The sequence below is a fragment of the Atractosteus spatula genome, chromosome 20, assembly GCF_055471065.1.
Source record: "Atractosteus spatula isolate fAtrSpa1 chromosome 20, fAtrSpa1.hap1, whole genome shotgun sequence".
NCBI lineage: Eukaryota > Metazoa > Chordata > Actinopteri > Semionotiformes > Lepisosteidae > Atractosteus > Atractosteus spatula.
This window is the reverse complement of record NC_142725.1, coordinates 15,654,683-15,679,686: the sequence shown is the minus strand read 5'-3', so window position 1 is coordinate 15,679,686 and position 25,004 is coordinate 15,654,683. Positions and strand designations below refer to the sequence as shown.

The window sequence follows — 25,004 nt, the reverse complement described above, 5'->3', positions numbered from 1 at the left end:
CGGCAGCCGAAAATCCCAATGTTTAAATTGCATTTATTGTCCAACGACTGCAATAGCAACTTTTTGATCATTGGGAAAACAAAACATAGTAAAACCGAAATAAATGTCGGATTTAAGATTGATTTAAGCGTGATTACAAGCGCTGAGCAATCTTTAGGGGGGATATGTCCTTTTCTAGATAATTTATTTCCCCGGCATTGTTTTCAAAAGGAATAAAACCGCATCGTTGTTCTGCTAAAATAGGTGACCGAGACTAAGGGTACAGGATGGGTAGTCGGACACATTTCTCGGTTGCACAAGGGGCGGTGGAACAAGATGGCGCTGCCCAGGTGGAGGGCTTGCACGAAATATCCTCGTACTTGACACGTAGCGAAAGTAAGATTAGTCCCCGTGTAACGGTTATAGAAGACGGAGAGGAAGAATGCTGCTTCCAGCGCGTTAGAGAGACTAAACCCAGAAACAACAGGTACGTTGCGGGATATTTTATTGGTCGTGCGGTGTACGCCGCATGCAGAGCGAGAACTTTAATACATGTAACGCCTAGTTTTAATTTTAGTCAAATACTTGTGCACAAATCTGTGCATAACTCTGCACAGATGACAGTCTCCGTTTCATTTGTTTAGCTTTTGGAAGGTTAACCTGAAACTAAGTAGCTCAACTTCCCCCCCCTCCAACTACTCTCTCAGGAGTAGTTGTTTCACTTTCACACAACCTCATACAGTAGCTTAAATACAAATACGCCTTTGTTTTGCAAATAGTTTTCTCTGTTCGTTTGCTATTTTATTTTCTTCAGTAGGGGATATAGTAAAAGGGAACTTGATTGCGTTGCTAATCCCAAAATTAAATGATTCCTGTACCGAAGCAGCCTTTTTTTAAATAATATTATTAAGAATAAGGATTTGGGTGGCATTCTTTACTGACTTGCCTATACATATATATACTTCTCAAAGTATGGTTTCTTAACTCCTATAGCAGAAAGTCATCAGAAACTAAAATGATCCTGAAACTTGGTTCACACCTTCCCCCTTCTCTCAACGACAGACTTGTTTTCTTCTAATTCTCCATTCATTTGTAGGTTTCATTTTACACCTCTCCTCACCTCTCTCGACCTTGCACCACTTGGTTGGCCACTCTGCCTCTCCCCTGCTCCCGCCTCCTCCTCTCTCCTGGCTTGTGCTTTCCCAGGCTATATTATCTTTGCTGCCTGCCCTGTCTTTCTTACACCTGAATAAGGCTCCACAGCCGAAACGTTGTGTTTTCCTTCTTCTCTTCAGTGTGGAATAAACCTATTACTTGTTCCTCTATATACATATTGAAACGGATACGCCTGTGTGCATAGCAGTGATCTTGGCCACCTGGGCTGAGGAAGGTCTTCTTTAGCTCAGCTGGCAAGACCCCTGTTGAGCGACGCAGGAGACTCGGGTTCGCACCCCTGCGGTGGAGGGATGAACTGGGGCAGGAGTGGCAAGGGCAGAAACCAGAGAACCCGAATCTGTTACGATATATTAAATTCGTATTCACGTGGATACAGTAGGCTAAAGTAGCTTAAATTGTTCAAGAATTTTTAAATCATATTAAAATGCACCCTTGTTCTCTAAGACTCATTTTCTAATTGTATTTTTAGCGGTACACAGCAAAATGTTTCCATTAGGAAGATTCTTTAAAGGTTTAAAGGTTCTTTAAAGTATTACTTGCTCTTGCCAGTAATTTCTGAGTAGTGAAAATCTAAATTTGCCCAGAATCGGAGTGAAGAGGCAATAAGTAAAGGGCAGTGTGTTTGGAGCTTGCTAATGTGATTTCTGTGCTTGTCCTTCCTCTGTTCCTGGGCTCTTTGTTTCAGGTGATCCCTACGTGTGATTATTTCCTGGCGGCGGTGTTCATCCTCTGGGTGCAGGGATGACAGAGGGGGAGAAACCCGGCTTTGCGTCGGAGACTTTTGTCCTGGCGGGACCGAACGGGCGGAGCGCAGGAGGAGGAGGAGGGGACCCGGGGGAAGATGTTTTTGTTCAGGACCACCAGGAGGAAAAACCCTGCAGCAGGACAAGTGACATGAAGCACAAATGTGCTGCTTACGTTCTGGCCCTGAGGCCGTGGAGCTTCAGTGCCTCTCTGACTCCGGTAGCTCTGGGCGGGGCCCTGGCCTACAAGTCTGAGGGCTCCCTTGACTTCGTGATCCTGCTGGTGAGCGCTGTGGCCGTCCTGGTGGTTCATGGGGCTGGAAACTTGGTGAACACTTACTATGACTTCTCCAAAGGGATTGACCACAAAAAGAGTGATGACCGGACACTGGTTGACCAGATTCTGGAGCCCCAGGATGTAGTAATGTTTGGAGCGGTTTTATACTCCCTGGGATGTTTGTGTGCAACTTGCCTGTATTTTCTGTCCACTCTGAAGCTGGAACACCTGGCTCTTATATATTTTGGAGGCCTGTCAAGCTCTTTCCTCTACACTGGAGGTGAATTACCCACAATTTGTCATGTAGCAATAGTGCATTTATGAGTTCCCTTTTGAAAAAAAAACACTTTTATCCTCGTTATGGGGAATAGTGACTTGAAAAGATGTTGCTGCTTTTAAAATCTCGAGCTGTTTTTTTGGAAATAGTTTTAAATTTGCCTTTATGGATGGTTTGGACCCCGTTATTTTATCCATGGCTACAGGTGCGGCGCACGCTGTCCCTGCCCTGCCGTGCCACATGTCCGTGCTGCTCCTGAGCGTTAACCCAGGTCTCAGCTCTTCCTTCTCCTCCGCAGGTATCGGGCTGAAGTACGTGGCCCTGGGTGACGTCGTGATCCTGATCACCTTCGGGCCGCTGGCCGTCATGTTCGCCCACGCCACGCAGGTGGGCTACCTGTCCGTCCTGCCCCTGCTCTACGCCATTCCGCTGGCCCTCAACACCGAAGCCATCCTGCACAGCAACAACACGCGGGACATGGACTCGGACCAGCAGGCGGGCATCGTGACGCTGGCCATTCTCCTCGGGCCCACGCTGTCTTACATGCTCTACAACCTGCTGCTCTTCATGCCCTACATCCTGTTCTCCATCCTCGCCACCCGCTGCACCATCAGCATGGCGCTGCCCCTGCTGACCCTGCCCATGGCCTTCCCCCTGGAGAAGCAGTTCAGGAGCCAGTGCTACTCCAAGATTCCCCAAAAGACTGCAAAGCTCAACCTCTTAATGGGACTCTTCTATGTCTTTGGTATTATATTGGCACCTCCAGGGAGCCTGCCAAAAGTGTAACCCCCACCCCAGCTCCATTGATTTTGATAAACGTGTTTTTTTATGTTGGTATTTTGTTAGTTATTAAGATCAAAGGGCTTTCATTTCATTAATTCAAATGAGTGCAGAGAAGGACGTGCAATTATTATAGACGGGACGAGTTTCTTGTTCTTCGCCCTTTTATCTCATTCAGGCTTGTTTGCTCTCCAAGCTGAAATGTTTTGTACTCCGTGGTGATTTTCTGCAGTTTGATCTTAATTGAAATATATGCAGATTACAGTGACTGATGGAATTTTTTACTCCGTTAACAAATATCTAGGTGTGCACTGCAAGTTTTAATTGTATCGGACTAGGTGCCTAACTCAGTAGTCAGTGAGTAATAGGACTCTGTGTTAAGACTTCTATTTGTCTGCTTTGATTATTGTTTTTTAATTTGGATACAAATGTAAAATCCCACGTTCATATTTGTTGTTTCTGCTTGTCATACTTTTTATTTTGTTAACTGTAGTTATTTTAAACAACTTTAATCTAGTAAAATCTTTATTTTTATGAAACACTATCTAGATTTGATAAGAGAACAATCACTTCTGTTATCCTCTATAATTCTGCAAAGCAATCTGTCTCTGTGAAGGTTATGACAATTTTCTGTTATTTATTTATTGTACATTTGTTCAAACTATTATCAGTGTACAGACCCTTTATTTTTGTTCTTATCTCATGATGACATATTGTGAAATTGTATGCCACCTGTTGTCTTTGTTATTTTCTCTCTGTGCCATAATGTGCCTCTTGAGAACCACAGGAAATTGTTCTGTATTTATTCTTATGTGGTGCTGCAGAGAATGCATGCTGTGTTGTATTCATTGGTAGTCCCAGGGTGTAGAGTTGTCTTCTCAGTCTTGGTTTCTCTCTAAAGTTCTTTGCATTCCATAGCAATACGAGTAATGACTGTTTAGGTCAGAGAGAAAATGCTTGTATCACCCACTGTTCACTACTGACTCCATTAAGGGCAGCTCCTCTGTTTGTTGAACCATTTTACATTAAGTCCTATGCATCAATTACTCTTTAGCTTTTTGAAAATATACTAGTTCCTCAAGAAACTATTGTATATGTTTCTATGGGGAGATATTCTATACAGTATTTATTTGTAATTATTTTTTAAAAGAATTATGAAGCCAGGTACTGAAGGAATCTTTGGCTTGAAAGTGTTCCCTTCTGTCGGTTTGCTTAGTTAACAGGGACTGTATTGCTCTCTCCATATTGAAACAAGGAAGCAGAAGTCAAGTGCAACTCACGAGTTCTATTAAAAATTAAAGGAAACTTCCTCTTTTCTGTGGCGCTCCTTTTTTTTACCTTGTTTCTTCCCAGTCTTCATACTTGACCTTTTATGTTTGCTTTTTGCATAAAGGATAAAAATACCTTTGGCATTTCAAATGTCTTAGATGGTCTTTCTGATATGAGGGGTGCTGGCTGCCGTCCTCTTTTAACGTCAGTTTTGGAAAAACGGGAGCCGCGGTACCTTAAGACGGCAAGGGCGTCTAGCTCCTGACTGGAAGGTCCCGGGTTCAATCCGAGGTGGGGGCAAGCGATGTAGCTCTAATTCCTTCGAGACAACTCCCATGTCCACTCGGCTTCCTTTCCAAATGTGTACCGGGGGTTTTATAAATCCATGATGTTTGTAAAATAAAAAAAGAGTAGAATATCAGTATTGGAGTGTTTTTCCCATGACACAGATCTCGTCCTGTTAACCCTATTTCAAATAAAACAAAGTCTGATAAAAGTTCACAATCTGAAGATGGTCTGATAGAGTTGTCTCGCACCGCGATGAGACTGGAGCACCACACCTATCCCCCGCTACGCCCTTCGCTTTCGTTTAATGTGAATTTAGGTTTATGAAATTGTACCATAAAGAGAAGCTACATGATAAATGTCTGGGGTCATCCCATATTGTAGCGCTCACGGGGTTCGCCGGCGGAAAGAAACAAGCCGGTGGTTCTGGCACGGGTTGGCAGGACATTTATTAAAGACCCTGAGGGGGGTTACAGCACCGCCCCACACCTACACAGACACATGGGGGAAGAGGGCGTCTCCAGCCCTCCTCCCACTATATACAGGCGGGAAGTCCCGCCCCTCAGCCGCCGTTCCCAGCCTGCCTTGCGTGCGCACGGCTACGTTATGAATATGATATGAAAGCAGCTCAAATGTTATGACATTGTGCTCTTTTATTTTACTGTTATTTTAATTGATAAAATACAGTAGTTCCGACTGAGTTTTTCGGAGCGTAGCGTTTTGTAACACCAGATGGCGCGCTAGTTCCGTCTGTTGTATTCAGCCCAGACTGCGTCGCACTCGCCACACGCTCATGGGAAATGTAGTAAAACTACCCTGTGCGACAAGGCCATAATGACTACATCACCCAGAAGGCAAACTGAAACCAAGAAGAAAACTACTAGTAGAAAAGAAATCGAGACTATACTGTCACATTTCTGGAAATTAGGCATGGATACCAATGAAAATACATTTTAAAAGAAATCCGGAACAAGGTTAGTGTCCTGTTTTCTTCTGCCTTTTCTACGATTTGCGTGTTGTGTATTATTCTTTGTAATCACAAGGTTTGTAGTCTTGACAATGTGTTGAAATTTTGTTTTCACGGCAATACACTGGGTATTCAAATTGAATTGCAATGGGATGTCAACTGTCCTGCTTTGGTAGTGCACTATGGAAAACAAGATTTATTCTCCGAAATAGTTTGTTCTTCCATAACAAGGGTTGTGCATTGTGTGTTTTTTTTAAAAAAAAGCTTTAGGCGCAACTTTCAGACGTTGGGCAAGACGAGGAACAAGCAGCTGTATATACTACGCCAGTCCTTCATCTTCCCGTTCGGTCAGTTTGTTCTAGTTAGATTTCGGTTGCGCGTCATTATTTCTGCTTGTGATCTTGTGGTTGCTGGGTAGGTGGCTAGCGATGTCTTGCGGTGTTGCCGGTTGCACGGAGGGTGGGCAGGAGCTGCTGTGGTCGTTCAGGTCCGGTATCCCTGTGGTGAGACTCGGAACCAGTGCTGTCACCAGATTATGAGCGTGCGTTTCGGCGGTCTGTCACTGTTATTGGCTTTCGGAACCCCCTCCGGGCTCCTAGTATTAGATGAAATATCTTCCGTGGGCCGACTCTTCTGCGCCTTGGGGCAACCTTGTTGTGAAAGGTGGTATATAAAAATAAATTGAATTGAATTCTGGTTTAATTAAATCCACTGGAGAAGCCAGAACAGCCAAATTCTCGACACATTCCTTTCTCTTATCTTTAGAAAAACTATTCCTTACAAACACAGGGATACCCTGGCATGCTAGACTGGGCTCATCCCTTCAGTAAGTGGCCCGGCTCGCCCTTTTTTACTGGAAGGTCCAGCATGTGTCCCTTGTCTCCTCGGAGACCTGCTGGGGACAGTTTCCAGCTGTAATCAGCAACACTCTGTAACTCTGCCGACACTATGGAGGATTCATGCTATATCCAGGAATACACAGATACAAAAATAGTCAGCTCCCTCTGGTTCTGGCAGTCACCAATTCAATACACTTCAGAAAATACAAATACTTGCAGATTTCTTGTGTCTCTCTTTTACGTCCTTCCAGTTTTGACTGGGATTAGGACTACGGGCTAGCTGCTGATGTTCAGGCAAATAGTCGACTCATCTCCCTTAACTCTCCTTAAACTTCAAGAACTTAGACAGCCCCTGCCTTATGGGGGCCTGGCTACTAATATAACCTGATAGTAAATCCTTTGGAATGTGGAAATAAACACTGGACTGATCCTGGACCCATCACATGAGCTCTTTTCCTTCCAGTGGCATTCCAGTCACACAGGACTTGAATCAGGCAGTCAAGCCTGGTGTGTGCAGTTTTCACTCCAGAGTAGGCCTTGGCCAAAGCCTAGTCTTGCACGAACACAGACCCCAAGACTTGACCCGCCCTTGACCCTGTATCACACTGTGGCTCTGGTGTGGGGGTATAGCAGTACTCAGCTCATGTGTGCTGTAAATTCCTGTATCCTGGGGTTTGCCTCAAGGATCACACGGATCTATCCATATCTATGTATATTAGCAGTCGATTTCATTGATGGGACAAGGCTGAACTGATTTCCTGGAAGTCATCAGGAATCGGATAGTCCCATGTCATCTGTCAGCTGGGAGACCTGGCCCAGTGAAAGCAACGATGAGCTGATTGTGGTCGTTAAGAACCAAACTGCACGGAAGACCTGTAGACACTCTGGTTCTGCAGGACTAGGATTGGAGACTCCTGTTGTACTCCAATCCAAATCAAGACCTGGCAGCATTAAAATGTCTTAAACGTTTGCAGTTTAACGTATACTGAGATTTTGCTGCTAGATGATGTGTTTTACAGTGTCGAGTTAAATAAACCATACCTGAGCAGTTTACTGCTATTCACATCTTAATTCATTCTGAACTATTCTGCTATCCTGGTATTATCATTTTAATATGATAAATATTCTGTTATATTATGATATTTCATTCTGAAATATCTTTTTCCTTCTTTTATTTTTAAGCTGTATATTGGCTTGTATTTCTTTTGAGATTCAGTTCTTCAGGCTTGAGTCAGGTATGTTAGATTTTGCCTGACTTGATTGCCTTTTTTCCGAATTACAGACCACTGGAATTTACTTACTTGCTCAGGTTTCAAAATGCGTAGTTTCTGTAATGTTGAAGAAAATTGAAAAGAGAAGGTTTAAACGGCAAAACACGTCAATACTGTGTTTTAAATTGAAATGGGCTGCACCGCTATTTCACATCGAGGTTACCGAGAATAAAACAAAGCACCAAATAGACTCATTTGTTTATGAAAAAAAATGAAATGCTGCATAGAATGACACAGTAATGAATTCAAAATAAATATTGGAGGAATAACATTTACACTGTGGCTGATGTTAATGCTGTACTTGTCAAATATTCTAAATTTTGTATATTCTTTGTACACTTTGGGATATATTTTTCAGTAGGGCTCTAAATGTGTTTAGATTTGTTAATATTTCCTACAGTATATGCGTAGTGTATTTTTATCAATTTATCAGATTCACAATGTACGCTGAATTGTGTCCCATGGCATTTACCAAGTCATCATTCAAAAACTCCATTTCCATGGCCCCATAATGGAAAACCAGGGGTATGGGAGGTGAAAAGCAGGTTAGCTATGCGGCCTTTTCATTTAAAGAGGCTGCCGCAAGCACAGTCACAAACAATCTTGTCAGTTTGCTCTGCAGGCTTTTGCACTGAGAATTTGCAAAATCATGTTTTGAAGTGTACCTGGGGTTCAGCTGAATGAAAGGCAGAAACCCCATTAGGTTCAGCCCTGTCCATTTATTTTCTGATGCATTTCTTTAGCTAGTCCATGTTGCGCAGGATAACTGCAGCAAACGTGATTTGCTGTGTTTATTGATTTATTTAAGAGGAGTTTCTAACAGAAAGCAAAGGGCTGTAGGACTATGTTGGGGATCATTCTGCAAAGAGAATTATGAGAAAGGGGAAATGCCTTCTTTTAAGTGCGTTTTCTCCTTTGGATTCATAGCCACTGCAGTTGTGAGATTGTGTTGTGATTGTGCTGTCCCTCTGTGCAGATGAGAAAGGATATGTGATGTATATAAAGTCCATAATCTAAATTCTCACAGTGTCAGAAGCAAGCGGTCTAAGTCAGTCTAGCAGAAAGCGTCAGGCTGGATTTCGAGATGCGCTGATTGAGACCCCTGCGCTAGATGTGACACAGTAATAGGGAAGACTCCTGTTGTTCCAGTCCCTTCATTTTTAAACGGAATTGATTTTAGTTGTTTTGAAACGCATGGAGATCCATATTCTTTTCATTCATCTGGCCCATTGATAGCTGTCCAATGCTGCAGATCTCTTTGAATTTAAAAAACAGATGGACTCTGGATTTTTTGTATTTAATATACTGAAACACCCTTCTAATAATTTGGCTCTAGCCTGTCCCTTATTAGATCATGATATGTCTGCCACTTTTTTTTGCTTTTTAATCGCATTCTTCATCTCATAAGGGAGATGCCAGCAGATCAGCAAGCATATCCCAGAAATCAACATAATCCCTCCTCCCACACCCTCTCCTCCTCCTAGAATTCTGCACTCACCCCCCCCCCCAGCCCAACACCCACTCCCCTCCTCTCCCTTTTGACCACCAGCTTGATTTCTCTAGAAATTAATACAGAAAAGCGTTTGGCAAAACATAACTTTATGTTTACATTGGCCAGCCACATCAGATCAATTATTGAGCAACAGCCTGAGTCGTTATTAAACCCAGATTTATGTCATACCTTACTTCACTTAATTGAATTTCAGCAGTACTTCTGCAGGAGTATGTGGCACCTTCTTTCTTTTCATTAAGATTCCGTCTGGGACATTTCCTCCATGCATCACCCTTTCTGGATGTGCCGAGCGGGATAGCTGCAAGGATTTATGGACACTTCCTCATGGAAAACGTATTGATCTGAAGATAAATAAAGTTGGATCGATGAGGTGTAGATCACAGGGGTGTCCCCATGAACTGAAACACGAGCATTGATTTCTTATAGACTTCTTATCAATACACTGCAGGAGCTTGCAGGGTTAGGCATCAGATTAATTGACATGCTTACCCATTTTAATCCATACATTAGAGAATAGATCTAGATTCCACACTTAATTCATACTTAATATTTAGCTCCATATGTATTTTAAAACCATGTATTTTAAAACCAGTTTACAGAAGGTTGGCCACATACTAGAGACTTAAGACAACTGCTAAAGTTTGTGTTGGTTGTAACACTGAATAGGTTGATACATTCAATTGATGGTGCCTCTTAAGTTTCTCACAGTCATTTCTGTCTTTATTGGAATACTTTTTGGAATATTTTACATACTGTTGAAGTTTTAATGTGAATCTGATAGTGTGCTTATAGTGCTTTGTCAGATGAAACACTGTAGGTGAGCTTTCATCATAGGGTTTTGAGATTTAATGGAAAGAATAGTACAGGGGTTACAGATTGACGCAGTGGTTTCAAGTGTCAGGCGTTGCGGATGGCATTGATTGATGACTGATTGAAGTTTGTGGTCAATACAATACAGCTGACAATATTGTTAGATCAACTGATTTTTAGCTCTCATGGGAAAAGTGCAACACATACAACACTGAGGATATAATAAACGTGAAACATACCTGACTCGAGTTTGATCTAATAAATATGGATGCTGTTGAAAGCTCTGAGAATGAACTGGTGTGAAGTGGTTTATCGATACGGGCAGCACGGTGGTGAGGTGGTTAGCATTGCTGCCTCTGGTGCCCTGGGTTCAATTCCAGATCTGGGGCACTAACTGCGTGAAGCTTGTACTTTCTCCACATCTTTGTGTGGGTTTTCTTCGGGTTCTGTGCGAGTGTGTGCCTGTGTCTCCATGTCTGCCCTGAGACGCATAGGCTGGATTCCAGTCCATTAACTGGAATTGCATGAAGCTGTGAGAAAGCGGAGGGATGGATGTGTTTTATCAACATGGTTCTGATGTCCAGGATTACTGGGATTCTGGGATTGCTCTGCCGGCACTGGAGAAAGGTTTTTATCTGGCGTCTCGAGGTGCAGCAGGCAGGTTTGGGCTAGAACTGGTGAAAAACGAAGCGTATTAGCCTTTGACAATGGGGGCGCTCTTTCAGAAGACACGGGGCCCCTGCTGGGAATGGCAGCGAGCTGGAGTGTGGGGAAGATTAAGATGTTTGACACAGGAACAAGACCAGGTTCTTGGGCCTTTCTGTACCAACGTTACTTAATATCCAAGGAAAGTACAGTCAATGGCAAGGAGGATATGGCTTAAGGGATCAGATTAAGAGACCGATTACCACTGTTATACATCCTGCAAACCGTGTAGTCAACAACATCCCAAAGAAGATTACACCTTTTACTTGAGGTTCCCCTGCCCCCAGACACATGCCCGGCTAAATTATGTAATGGCACCGTTCCATCTGCCTTCTGAGCTGAAAGTATGTGTTCCAATCTTTTACAGTCCCATTTTACAGAGATGTTAATTGAACATTGACATCTCCTGTTTGCACAGACAATAAGAGATGAGCATAAGGAGGTACTTTTACAAAAGCGCATCCTGAAGTGTTCTCTTTTCCCAGTTATGTGGCAGTCACATGCAATCCAGCTGGCCAAGAACACTGGTGATAGTGTAAGAGCACTGGTATGCAATGACTATGGGAATGTTTTTCTCTTCCCCCAGACAGGTGCTCAATAGGGAACCTTCTTTTCAGAAACCTGGCTGGTGCAACATGTTTGCTTCCCTGAAACAGGGTCTTCAAATGCAGTTACCGGCTGCATTCAGACCAGTGGGCATGGCCTCCAAGGTACCTGAATGGGCTTTGACCACCGAAGTGTGGTTCTCTGAGGAATGACGACAACGAATCAGAACAAATACATAGGTAAAATGATGGGGGTTTCTAAAACCTGTAGCAGTGGTGTAGTGTACTATATACTGTATTGGCACCACAAAAGTACAAAGAAGAGTTAAATGGCATGTTCAGAATGTGGAATTCTGAAAAGATTAGTATGTGCCACCTAATTTTCATCTGACTCAAAATCCTCTTTCTCATGAGCTTATTTTAATTAACGTACGTGTACCATTTCAATCGGGTTAGGGGAGTGTTGTGGAATTGCTGAAACATTGCTTTTTAAGCTTATTAAATTCTCAGAGCAGTGCTCAGCTTCCCATTTCCACTGCCTGGCATTTCCTTCTGGAACAGACATTTCTCATAACCTGTAACAGCACGGGGCCCGATTTTCAGAACTCTGGAGAAGCCTTGTGGGAAGCTGTGGTCGCCTAATACAAACGCAAGACAGCAAGAACATCTTTGGCTGACATTATGGTTTTCCTTGTTGTGCCATTGAGGTGGCTCGACAGGTCAGGCCTCCGTGAGACAGTGAAGTATCTTGCGATGTAAGGTGAGGGCTCAGAAAGCACCTTGAGGTTTTGTTTGTAACCACTGAGATCTGGTAGCAACCAGACAGTATCAAGCAATCACAGCTGGGAGACTCTCTGTGACAAAATGCCGTTGGTTTAGTCAAGCAGATGGATAAGATCCAAAGGTCACTTAGCAACATGCATCCAAATGAGTTACATGTGCTGCCTTTCGCTAGTAACCTTTCTTATGTTCAATCATGTATGATAGGCAAGTATATGAAAGGTTTTAAAACCGCTACACAATCTGATGTTTCTTTCCTGCAACTGAGCTGTCCTGCCACAATATCAAATACCAGACCCAAATATTTCTCCAGGAGTGCGCTTGAATGAGTGGAAACATCTTGCCTTGTGAAGATCCACACAGTTCCTCTTGACGAATGGCTTGAAACGCTTCTGAAACCTTCTGTCCTTTCTTGTCAAGTGCCCCTTGAGAGACCCCAGCAGATTGTGGAGGACACTGAAAAGCATTTAATCAAAACGGGTTTCTTTCCGAGTTCCTTTTAAGAAAGACAAGCAGATGGCTCAACACGTGAGTTCACAGATGGAACAGGTTACGTTCACTACCTGATTGTCAAAATCCAGAAATTGTTCAGAACCTTCTGTTTATTTCACCCTGTTTGTCTGCGTTTTTAGACGTAGCCTTGCAATACGTTTTTTTTTTGCTGGCAGAGCTCCAGGACTGTGACGCTTCCTGTGTCCTGTGTCCTATGTCACCCCGGAGGAGGCCATGTGTGCCTGCTCCTCTACTCTGGAAAGCAAAGTCCTTCCAGCACACTAAGGCCACAGTGCGCAGGGCAGCCATCTGTCACGTTTTGCCAGCATTCTCTGCTTTTTCCCCCCGAAAAAAACCCCATATGCTTTGTCTTTTGAGTTCACGCAACTCCACTTAGAGCTTATTCATCAGCTGCAGGTGCAATTCAAGTTTTAGGAACTGTGCATTATTTTACTTTGTAGGTTATAGAAAAGCAGCCACTACACACATTAGCATCCTCCCCCAGCTTCCTTCTCAAGGATATTTCTATAGCAACCTCACAACGTCTGCTCTCCAGTGCAGTCCGATCAGGTGTTCTCCACCACCCTGTGGGCTTGAAGCAGAATCTTGCAGCGACCTTTTATCTGTCTGCGAAGTGCCATAGGGGCACGCCTTAGCTTGCGAAATGCTTTTTTGTGTAAAACAAATGACAAGAACAATACCAGCTTTGCGTCAGTAGTGGAGATCTCGCTGATTAACTCGCAAAGCGAAAGTTGCTGGCGGTCACGTCGTCTTTCCTTGGGTATCTGTTTTGGAAACAGCAGCGCGACCAGTTCACTCCCGCCTTCTCAATTATCCACACAGAGGTAGAGCCCATGCAGCTGGTCCACTGGACAGCGGCCCCAGTGTTTCCCCATCCCTTCCTCCTCAGCTCCCGGGGCGTGTGTCAGCGGCTGCAGGAGCCGAGGTGGGGTGTAATCCACACGTGCCCTGGAGAACATGCCTGGAAAATCCCATGTGCACAGGCGCGTGAGCCGCCGAGATGCCACATGAGCAGGGAGGCAAAGCAAAGCGCACACAGCAGGCTTTCACCCATCGCCAACCTGCGACAGGGTCACAGACGGGCCTCGTGGAAGGTCAGGTTGTTTTTTCCCTTGTTGGACGTCTGCCCTTAACGTTGTGCTCCAAAACCCCCAGTGGCAGGTTTTGCAGTTGGGTTTTGCATCTGTGGTTTGCAGCTCACCATTGTCACTCCCTGCAGAGCATGGCTGTGTATCAAAACTGCCTCCCGCACTGCGAGGTATCAGCTTCCTCATGTCACAGTGGACTGCACAAGGCATGATGCAATGAGCAAGGGCTGGCGGCTCATTTCGTATTCTAGTGTAGTGAGAGACCAAGAACAAACAGCCATAGTTTCAGTTACAAAACAGCAGAAGATGTTCTGCAATGCTTTTTTTTTAAACACAGACTCCCCATAAATACAATATCTTAACACATAGGAGGCTCAGGGACAAACACTAACCTTGCAGGGCTCTCTCTAAGAGATGGAGATTCAGAGGGAGTCCTGTGTTAGTCAGCGGCAATGCTATAGGTGAAGGAATACCAAACACTAGATGTGGAAGAACTCCACTAAATTTGTCCATTACTTATATTTCCCTGGACAGCGAAGAATTCACACTTCTAGCAAGTCTAGAACTGAGACATAAACATATTCTATCTAATCTTTAAGTGTCGATTCGGGGTCTTCATTTGTCCCTGCTGTAGGCGAGCAGAACAGTGATTGTTCTTAGAGATCTAGACAAAGTATAAATAAAATAGGAATCATTGAGCCCTGTCGACAACGTTTCTTTAAATAAAGCAATCCTTCTGAATTGTAGCTAATTAGAGGGGGCAGCAGATATATTTTTTTTATGTGCGCTGCAATGACGACATCTCGTAAAGTCGGCGTGGTAATTCAGAACAGAGCTGCGGGTGCTTCATTTTCGGGAAAGTCGCATCCCACGTCGGATCCGTCGTCCCCGGTGTTGTTTGTTAGGGCATTAAGATCCTCATGCGCAGCAGGTTCGTCTTTTGGGAGTTACTGCTCTGCGTGCGTTCCAGCTTTAAGGAAGGAAAAGGCAAAAATACAGTGCAGACACACCCCCCCCTGAGCTCCTGCTTCAGATCTCTCGGCTTCATGGGCTGCCGCCGCTCCCGTGAATGACAGATGGGAAGATGTCCGTGTGTGTGTTTTAATGAGGTGCAGGGTGTGTGTGTGTGTGCGCTCACGGAGGGGGGTAGGGAGGGGTTGTCTGTAGTGACAGCTGAGCGCTGTATTAATACCACGGTTCCTGATTGTGAATGGGGAAAAGCAGGTCGCATCCGACTCGCTTTCTCTCTCTCTCCCTCCGTCTTTCGGCGCTCTGCAAAGTCTAGATCTGTCGGCTCATTCCTGGAGCTTGTGAAGGTTTCCTTTCTGTCGCGGTCTCTCCCAGCCCCTCATGTCACGCAGACACAGGCAGTCCAGAATTGAATTAGGGGATGAGCAGGTGCCTGTGCCGTTTACCCCCCTTACTTTCCTTCACGCTCTCACACACACACACACCAACAACCCCCTCTCGCCTCTCTCTCTCTCTCTCTCTCTCTCCCCCCCCCCTCCGCCACAGCTTCTTTAGTTTGCATGACAGATTCTCCAGGGCCGTCTGCTCCCCGGATAGGGAGAGAGTGTGGTGCTGCAGTGTGTGCGGCTGGGGTTTGCCAGAGCCAGAAATAGCAAGCAGCAAGCCGAGAAACCGACTCTCGCCGTCCCCCTGTGCGGTACCGAATCAGTCCCCCGACGGCGGAACAAGGACAATGGACTAAAACACCGGTACCTCTTCTTCAGGTTTTTTATTTAGGAGGGGGGGGTTTTGGAGTTTCCTTCCACGCTGATAGGATCCCACAGCACACGGGGAGCCGCTTCGCCTCCCTCGCTGTCCAGTCCGATTTTTGCGGTGGTCTTGGAGAACCGAGGTGCGCCGGGAAACGGGTCGCGCTCGGAGAAATACATCCTCTCCGCTTTATTTCCACGGACTCCCGTGTCGCCGCACAGTAGCAGAAGGCGCCTCCGGAGGACTGCCTTCTCTCTGCTCTCGGATTCCAACAGGTAAAACCTCCCATTTTTTCTCTGCAATACCGAATGAATCGCTACTGTATCCTTGTGTGGTTTGGTGGTTTAGTTCGGAGGGCTGGGAGTCGTAATTATAGCAATTCAACTAGCATACACAGTGGGGGCCAGAGTGCATGAGGTAGGTTTAGTGTTAAACAGAGCAAATACTAATAATTATATTTAGAGATGTATAATTACGGATGTCTGACTTAACAGTAGCAATGAGTGGCACTGTTTTGGGATGCTAGCTGGAAGTCCTATTAGAATGGAGACGCCAGAAGGATGCATGTCTAGGATGTTGAGGACAGATCTCTGCATTCAACTTCCTGTTTTGTTGTTTTTGATAAATGGATAAGGTGTATTGAGCTACATGGCAGATGTGCAGGGACATAACCAGGCCTTGGTGTGCTGTATACATATGCAGTAAATAATATATGGTGTGAACAGCGTATTAATGTAAATGCAGTCAAAGGTGTATTTCCTTTCCTAATTTAATTCCAAAAACACGCAAAATGACAATACAACCTAATAAACTCTGGCAGCAATCAAGTATTTTATCTCTAAGCCAAGCGGAATCTGTGAATAACTAATTAGACTTCATGCTGGGCAAGTGTAGTAAAACGAAGCTCCGATATCAAGCTGTTGTCACGCTGCACAAAGAAGGCATGAGGTGCACAGAGGTAGAGCGCATGTTTGGTGTGCTCAGAAGCAGAATAAGAGTAAAACTGTCCAAATAAAAAGGTGTAACTACTATCCTGCCCACCTTTGGAAGACCAAGCATATCCTGCATGAATTGTTCAGGAGCTCAGCAAGAACGCTAGGATACTGTCCAGTGACCTGCAGCATGACTAGCTGGTCTCACTAGCATGAGAGAAACACGCAGTGATAATGAGGCACATACAGTTTGGAACTTGCATGATATCCCTGTACCCATGTGGGTTTTCTCCTGGTGCTCTGCTTTCCTCCCACAGACCTCAGGCATCAGTCCGGGCTGGACATCAGCCCAAGTCCAGGTTTTGCAGGGCAGGTGTGAGTGAATGTGTGTGCATGCCCTATGATGGACCGGCATCCAATTCAAGGAGTTCAGTCTCTCCTTGAACCCTGTGCCAACAAGAATAGGCTCCTGCTCTGCATTGTTCATAATGTTAAGCATATGAAGAACAGTTACAAGTGAGAGAAGACCCATCTAGCCTGATTTGTAGTGAATAGCTTATTTGTCCAAAGATCAACTGTTTCCTAAACTACGTCCGGGTATTAGGTTCAACAACATGCCTGCGCAGCTTGTTCCACAAGCCCACGATATTATGCTAAAGAACAGCCCCAGTGAAAATCAGTGGACATTGAATACTTGTATTAGGATCACTCATACTCTGATCTGGACTGATTCCAGAGCAGCAATATCTTTTTAAAACGTGGTGACCACGATTGTACACAATATTGTAAATGAGACCTTACTAGTGCATTGTACAATTTTACCGTAATATCCCCTTGATTGAAGTGTACAATTTTGAATAAAACAATGTATTTTGTGTATATATCATTTTGTGTTCCCTTTTTGTTGCTTCCTCACAGTGGTGAATCCTTAAAGATGTGGTTTTGCTTTAGCTGTTCACGGACTGGAGATTTTTCTTTTTGGATGCCGGAAAGAAGAAACGTACAATATATTGGGGCAGCTTACCGAGACGCAGCTGGCTGAATCGGTTCCTAATGGTCTCGGATCTGAGCAACGTAGCGTCATGTTTCAGCGTGTCGGTGATGTGAGGCGTGCAAGACCAGTGCGCTGCAGGAATTACAGCTTTGAAACAGGCAAAAGAATCAAAGTTCTGCTTGGCCCTTTCGGTCCCCCGACACGACAGCCATTGAAGGAATACTGTTAGATGCGGAGGATGCTGACTGCTAAATTGCTTGAATGAAATATTCAGAATAGTTTCAGAAAACCAATGCTGCTCTCTTATCCTGATTTGAGTGGAATAGGCCCTGAAGAAAGGTCTACTAAATCCAAACCCAGGGTGCAAAAATGTCTGACATTATTTGGCACTATACACTTTGTTCTGTTAAAAAAATCATTTCTCATATGCATTGCTCCATTGTTGAACATTTAACAGGAGAGTGAGCACAGCTTCGGTTAGACCGCTTCTCCCCGGTGTTGTGTAGTTTCTGCAGAAGGACTCCCTTCTGCGAGTTACAGTACAGTACATAGCTGCCTCTCACTGTGCCAGTAAAGCTGAGCTTTTAAACTGAAAAACGTTATTGCAAGTGTAAACTAGTTGTTTGTTCAGTTTGCTTTAGAAACCTTGTTTAGGGGCAGATTCTTGTGGTAGGATCGCCTTTTTTTTAAAAAAAAATGTCTCTGCAAAAATCAGTTTTCACTGTATCCAAGATTAATGCTCCAGCATTTGTACAAACCAAGAGAAGCGATGCTGTACTAAGCTACCTGTGGACAGTGCATCACATTAGACAAATTAGATTGATCTTTAATTTGTAAAAAAACTCACAAACTCAAAAAACTGTACTGTGTACAGGTTTGTCATGAAAATGAAGTTTCTTTCAGTAGAACACACAGTGCAGATGTTCCCCTGGAAGAGGGAATTGGGCTCTTTTCAGATAAGTAGTTGCATAAGTGGTTGTTAAATGAAACTGCTGCCATCAGAAATTCCCATATTTCCCTCAAGCTGAGGACAACCATTTACGAGTTAGATCAGTAGCAAGGAGTCAAGACTGGAATTCGTAGTTCAAGGTTTTATTTAAACCTTATTTAAACCTTTCTCAAGGTTATCTTTAGGAAGCCTAAAAGATTCCTGAATTACAGTTTGATAATCTTGTGGTTGGATTGATCAGCAGATGAGCATTTAGAGCGCCCAGTTTCTGGTACAAAATGAAAAAAGGGCGATAGACATGGTAGGAGGTCTTTTGAGGTTTTTGAAAAAATTATAAAGTAAAAGAGCTGGTTGGCGGCTTTATTTGAATTTTTGAAATTGTTTAACACTGGAGGCAGACCTCTGCTTGATTTTAGGTCTTACCAGAATCACATCAGGAGAGCGGTCGACACACAATGGCTAGTGTCCATCGAACTCTTACCATCACATTCAGTTTATTTTCCTTGTGAGAAAAGAACACAAGAAATGCTGGGAAGTGACGCAGATCCAGAAGGCTTCCGACTAAATTTAATTGGTTACGTTTAAGAGCATTTTAATTTTATTTTGTAACATGGAGATTTAGTATTTTCTGTGAAAAAACAGGTTCTTTGTTGTCCCCATGCTCAAGTGGAAAACTTTAGTGTGGGGATGGCTCAGAAAATCTTTTTTATACGAGTAGAAGTGTACAAGAACAGTCAGAACAGAATTGTATCCTGAGGGCATGCTTTTTTTTTAAAAGGCTGGAAGGTTACATCACTAAGATTAAATCACTTTAGCCCTGCCAAATCTCCCTAAATAACTTCCCATTCTTGTAATGTGAATGGGCCTACCAGCATTAAGGGTTTTCTGCTGCTGTGTTGGATCACAGCTTACATGTCTATTCAGGGAAGAATCCAGGGAGTGATGAGCACTGGGCACTAAAATAGAGCACCTGCCCCCTTGAAAGCAGCAGCTGCCTCCTCAATGGAGGAGCGCTATTGTTTCCAGCTAATGGGATAAGGAAGGCAACTGCACCCAAAACAAATATTCATGGGAAGCAGCTTAACAAAAAGAGCAGTTGCAAGTGGGCTACAAAATAAGGATGCTTTCACGGTGCATGATCTTAAAATCTTGAAGTGCTGAAGTTTAGGTTCAGTATTGATTTTCTAAAAAGCTCCACTGCCTGACGTGGTGTTTCTGAGAGCGCCTGTGTAGACGTCGGCCAGATAAGGTTGCGTCTCAGGATAGCGGCGAGCATTTATCCAAATCGGGCAGCAGGCAGTGTTGCAAAAGCACGTCTCTCATCTTTACTACTAACTGTTGGCCTTGGGGTCTGCCTTATGCACGTTACTGCATTAGAACATGAGAGGAGACCATTCAGCGCATCTGTCTTCTTTGCTAATTTATAACTTGTTGATCCAAGGAGCACTTCCAGGCTTTTCTTCAAGGAAACCAGGAAATTGGCTTGTTCCACATTCCCACCACCTTTTGAGTTCGGAAATGCCTGCTGTTCTCAGTTTTAAATGAGGTTCGTGTTTCTTTGTTGCCGTCATGTGTTTCACTGGCAGTTGCAGTGCTGGGACCTGGAAATGCGTTGCTTTTAATGATGTCAGGGCAGCTTTATAGTCCAGAACGCGGACATTAAAGGCAGAGGAACTGATCGTATGTGTGTATGATATTGCAAAAAAAGAAGGTATGAGAACAAACCTTTAACTCATGACATTATCTTAATATAATTACTACTGTGTATACTCGGCCATCTTTGCAGATGTCATTTTTGTTTGGAACTCTTCTTCAAAGGAAGAGAACTGAGTGTCTTAAAGTCTTTCTCTTTTTTTAATTGGTTCTCAGGCTGCATTAAACTCACCTCCTCAGTGAGGCCTCCAAGTGGAAGCTGAGCTACAAATGCTCTGTCAGCGCATTGATAGTATTTTTTTGGGGTTTTGGTGTCAGATGTGCAATGGTACTTTCTCTAGGTGCCTTTTATCCTCTTTAGAAAAGAGAAACCATGATCTCCGATGTCCTGTCTTTAAGCAGCTCTGCTGAGTTGGTCACCTATAACTTAAAAACGTTCCCCACTTCCCCACCTCCTTTCTTTTTCCCCCCGCGTGCTTCCGGTCTTCCTGTCGCTTCCCCGGGCCTGGCAGTGCGGGTGTGAGCCCACGGCAGGCAGCTGTCGTGTCGGATTCACAGACCGCGACGCTGTTCTTGCCCAGTGCAGCTGTGTGGCACAAGCGCCCATCTGTTCTGGAGCAGAGAGCTGCTCATCAGGCAGGGAGGGCCTGGACAAGGCTGAGAGCACATGAGCACCATCGCGCAAAGCAGTGGAGGCCTCGGCAGAGTCATGATGGGAAATATTTGGTGTAAAATAAAAAAATATATATTTTTAAAATTCCAGTCTTATTTTTAAACGTTGGATTTAGAGGAAGTCGTTTAACTATGACAGGTCCCAGCACAGGGCAGAGCAGTTAAAGTGCTGGTAGGGTTCTTACTCTGTATATAATGGACATGACACAGGAAATTCTTTACAAGTATTTGTAATTCATGGGACTGGAGGGTTGCAAGCCCAGCTATCCTTAATTGGACACCAACAAAAGTCTCTGTCCTGTACTCAAATTCAAACAGCTAGAATGTGTTTCTGAGCAAAGGAAAAGGGGCAGGAACAAGGAGTATTGCTGTTTTTTGTCACGATAAGCAGCTGTACTGTATATGTGTTCCAAGGAACTGCTGAAGAATTCCTCTGTTCTCTGCCCTGAGAGTAAAACAGCCCGCCTGCTTTCAGGCGGATAGCCACAGAGCGTTCTGCAGGGGCTGGACAGCTCTGAGGGGTCCCACACCCTTGCGGTGGGTCGAGTGCACATGGACCGTTCACAGGGAGTGCATGCGAGTCCTCACTGAGTGCCAGAGTTTTACAGCTGCCACCTCACTCTCCAGGAGTATCTGGTAAACACTTCTTTCCCTGACAAGTACAGCGCGAATGCGTTTTGTCACCTTGTGCCATGTCGGAGATTAGCAGGTGAGTCCTCTAGATTAATGTTGAAAAATAAATCTGTAGTCAGATTGCCTTTCTGTTGCGACTCCATAACGCCCAGGCAGCCTGAGAACACTACATATTACTACACTCTGGTAGTAACTAAAACTACCCAACAGACCCGATGCAACGAATTTCCTCTTCTCTCTCATTTGATACCCACCTTGTGTTTTTACCTTGGGCTGTTTTTTGCCTACCAGCTTTGAAATAATCTGCATTTTAACCACTGTGGTCTGCTGGGGACGTGAGATCAGAGACACGTGGGGAGTTAGGCCATGCTGAGAGGAGGGGGGAGAGTTTCACAAAGACAATGAGTGAGGCTGTATCTGTGTAACCTTGACACTGTACTGTGACCACTGCAGTCACCTGGCTCTCTCTGTCCTGCTGCGGCCTTGGCTGTGCTTGTGAACTCCCTCTCCTTCATGAGGCAACAGATGTACCCGACAGGTCAGTCACACTAGTCAAACAGCTAGATGATGACAGAGTGACGCACAGCTGGCATAATGCATGAGAGGGGTACTCAATGTGTCTCACTGTAGGCACTGGGGTTAAGTATCCGCTATTACAGCTCTTCGGCCACAGCAGGACATCTCGCCAGAATCCTCCAAGACATTCTCAGTGTGTTTAAATACACAGTGCAAACACAGCCGGTGGCTTTGGGCAGGGAACGCTGTCATTTGAGAAGGCTCCCAGGCGGGATTTTGATTCTGTGCTCCTCTCTCTCGGAGCTGGCCGGAGCAGTAGCAGCAGTGGCGGTGGTCGGGCGGGGGAGGGGGGTTGGTCAGCGTCCAGTCCTGCGTCCAGTTTTAAACTCCATGGAGAGCTGCAGCCAGCAGCCACTGCAACTTGGAAATAACCCCCGGGTCAGGCGTGGGTGTGCTTCTGTGCCAGAGTATCTGGGTGCAGAAAAAAGCCCCAAGCAAGCAAAAGCAAAGATCGGTGCCCTGAAGGGGTTGCTGTGCTCTCCTCTCTCTGTGCTCGGTGAGGCCTCCGCAAAGACAGCGTGTCCCAGTTCGAGCCAGAACTGTGGAAGCAGCAGGTGGTCAGTGGTTGGCACTGCCGTCCAGAAGCCCTGGCTTCAATTCCTGAGGTGCTATCTGCGTGGGGTTTGTATGTGGTTTGGTTTGGACAGTGCTCTGGTTTCCTCCCATTGTCCAAAGGCACACTGGTAAGTTAATTGGCCCGGTGTGTGTGCTCTGTGATGGACTGGAGTCCCGTTCAGGACGCCACTGTGGCCCAGAAGTGGAGAAGTGATGATTGAAAGTGATGTGATGATGATGTGATTTTAGGTATGTTACTACAAAATGAACTACAGCTTAAGCATCTGTCAAAGCAATGCACGGTTCATACTTACTCTAACCATTGCCTAACCTCCTCACTACTGAATATCTGTGGATGCTTTATTAACAGCTGTTCAACCTTGGTTTATAGGAAATCATTGATTAAACAGAATATCTATTAAAACCTGTGCTGTATTTGTTCAGCTTAATATGAAGCGTGACAGTATTATCAGATTAACAGTTTTTTCCCTCTATATATAGAAACGCTCGTGTAACTAAAACAACTGCTTCACAATTCATAATGCGGTTGACCTAAAATTAAAAAAAACAATGTTACTGTTCCAGTAATGAATCCAAGGCCCCAGGGAGACCTCTTAAAAACATGTAGGCAATAGGATAGTGTTAACATTGGCTCTTGATGGCTTTTTAGCTTTGTATTACACTGCTTAATAGTGCAGGATCCTACCAGTTTAACATCTCACTTGTCTTGCATGACCTGTTTCATCCATGTGCTTCTATAATTCTTTTTTTCTTTTCCACAAGGAAAATTTCTTTGCACGTTCATTACGGCTTATCTAAAGTGTGTGGGAATCTCCCGAGTGTCATGCTTCAGCTTGAAGTCACAAACAAAAGTTGATTCCATATCCCAACGCAAAGCTGTAGTGTTTCCATACAGACTAGAGGAGGTTTTTACTGTAGCCGGTGAGCGAAGACAATTCTTTGCCTTCTCGAAAGTTAGTTTGTGTAGTTATTTTTGAGCAGTACTTCTGCTCCGATGGCTTCTTAAAATTTTCATTTCACAAAGTCAGACCTTAAGAAATGTCTTTGTAAGGCTTTTAATCATGATTTTCAAATCTGAACATTTTCCTGTATGGACAGGAAAGCAGTGCACGATAGCGGAAAACTCGGACCCAGATTCTAACCTGCTCTGCCTCCTCCACTGCCCTGCAGGTGTCGATTCTTAGAGAATCCTCTCTTTTGTCGCCTTTGCTGTGCTAAAGCCAGGGGGTTTTGGAGACTTTTTGCTTCCCATGTGTAATTTAAGATACAGGTCCTTTCTCTCCTGTCTTATCTGATGCCACCATCCTTCCTTTTAATTAACAGTCTTGTACTGCAAAAGCGGGCCTGATCACAAAAGCCCTGGTTTCGATTGGCAAGGAAAAGTCTCCTGCAGCCACCCAGCTTGTGCTTTATTCGAATTGCAACAGAGCCCTGGGGCCTTTTTAAGTCAGGATGCAAAAAGACAGAGCTGGCAGTGATGGCAGATCGTCCAGGAAAGGGGAACTCAAGTCCTCTGACCTTTTTTTAAGGCCGTGGTCAGTTAAAGCAGAGATAATGAGATTTGCTGTCAACTTGAAATACTCTGGTCATCATTGGTAAACGAGGGTAACCACTGACCACATGACAGTATTCGTTCGTACTTTTTTTAATTGTACATCTACCAAGTGGCAATACTGTCAACATGATTTTACATCGCTGACCACATTGCAGTATTAGTTTGTACGTGTTTGAATGCATGGCACTTTTAGGGTGGAAGTCATAGTCCACTGGTGTATTAACACGTAATTAACATGAAAGCCATTAACACTAAATGATATGTTAACAGCACATGTAAAAATGCAGATGATCTACACAGCATTAATTAGCAAAGTCAGTAATTACCACATACAAGTGGCAATTAACAGTCAGTGCACAAAGCCTTGTAAACAGTTTTGTAAATAATAATTTGCAACCCCCAAAAGCTCAAGCATTTCCAGTGTTCATTAGCCCTTTTTATGACACGATAGGCATTGGTACAGCTCTGCTTGCCTACGTTGCTGCACAGTTTGAGCAGAGGAATTTTTAAGGGGAAGCTGTGATGCCGATGGCACTGAGCTGCATGACGTAAATGAAGTTGCACCTCCCATGCGGTTTCACATTCGGACAGCAGGAGCTTCCCATTCCCTGGGATGTTGGATCATAGGAACATTTACTCAGCCCTCTGGGCGTTACACTTTATTTCACCAGCTCCAATAAAACTTCTACAGAACGTAATGGCAACTTCACTCACCCTATGAAATGTCAAGCAGCTGCCTTGAGCAGGGAGCAATATCTCTGCATGGTCACCGTACAGACTGGCAGATTCTTCGCTGATTTGCTGGACCAGCTTAACGACCACTGGCTAGGATGAAGGCATCCTTCATTAGCAAGTACATACATTTAAGAAATTAGTGTTTTAGTGTACAGCTGCCCCCCCCAAACATCAGCTATGTGCTTCAGTGCAT

At 44.4% G+C, this 25,004-nt stretch overlaps 2 protein-coding genes across 4 annotated transcripts in view; both read left to right on the top strand.

The window, feature by feature from the left end:
* The first annotated feature begins 292 nt into the window (after positions 1-292).
* Positions 293-4,539, top strand: ubiad1 (UbiA prenyltransferase domain containing 1). Its single transcript, XM_088938436.1, has 3 exons — positions 293-466; positions 1,841-2,455; positions 2,751-4,539. Exons 2-3 carry the CDS (start codon positions 1,897-1,899, stop codon positions 3,236-3,238), a joined length of 1,047 nt encoding a protein of 348 aa, XP_088794562.1. The 5' UTR covers positions 293-466; positions 1,841-1,896; the 3' UTR covers positions 3,239-4,539.
* A 1,097-nt stretch (positions 4,540-5,636) lies between these two features.
* mib2 (MIB E3 ubiquitin protein ligase 2) overlaps positions 5,637-25,004 on the top strand; it is a 69,480-nt gene continuing 50,112 nt past the window's right edge. For 2 of the 3 annotated variants that reach the window (XM_088937888.1, XM_088937886.1), the window contains exon 1: positions 5,637-5,760. The gene's annotated coding sequence lies outside the window, so the exon portion shown is untranslated. Of the gene's footprint in view, positions 5,761-15,708; positions 15,812-25,004 lie in introns of those variants that run through there. The other variant, XM_088937887.1, reaches the window with a different exon arrangement.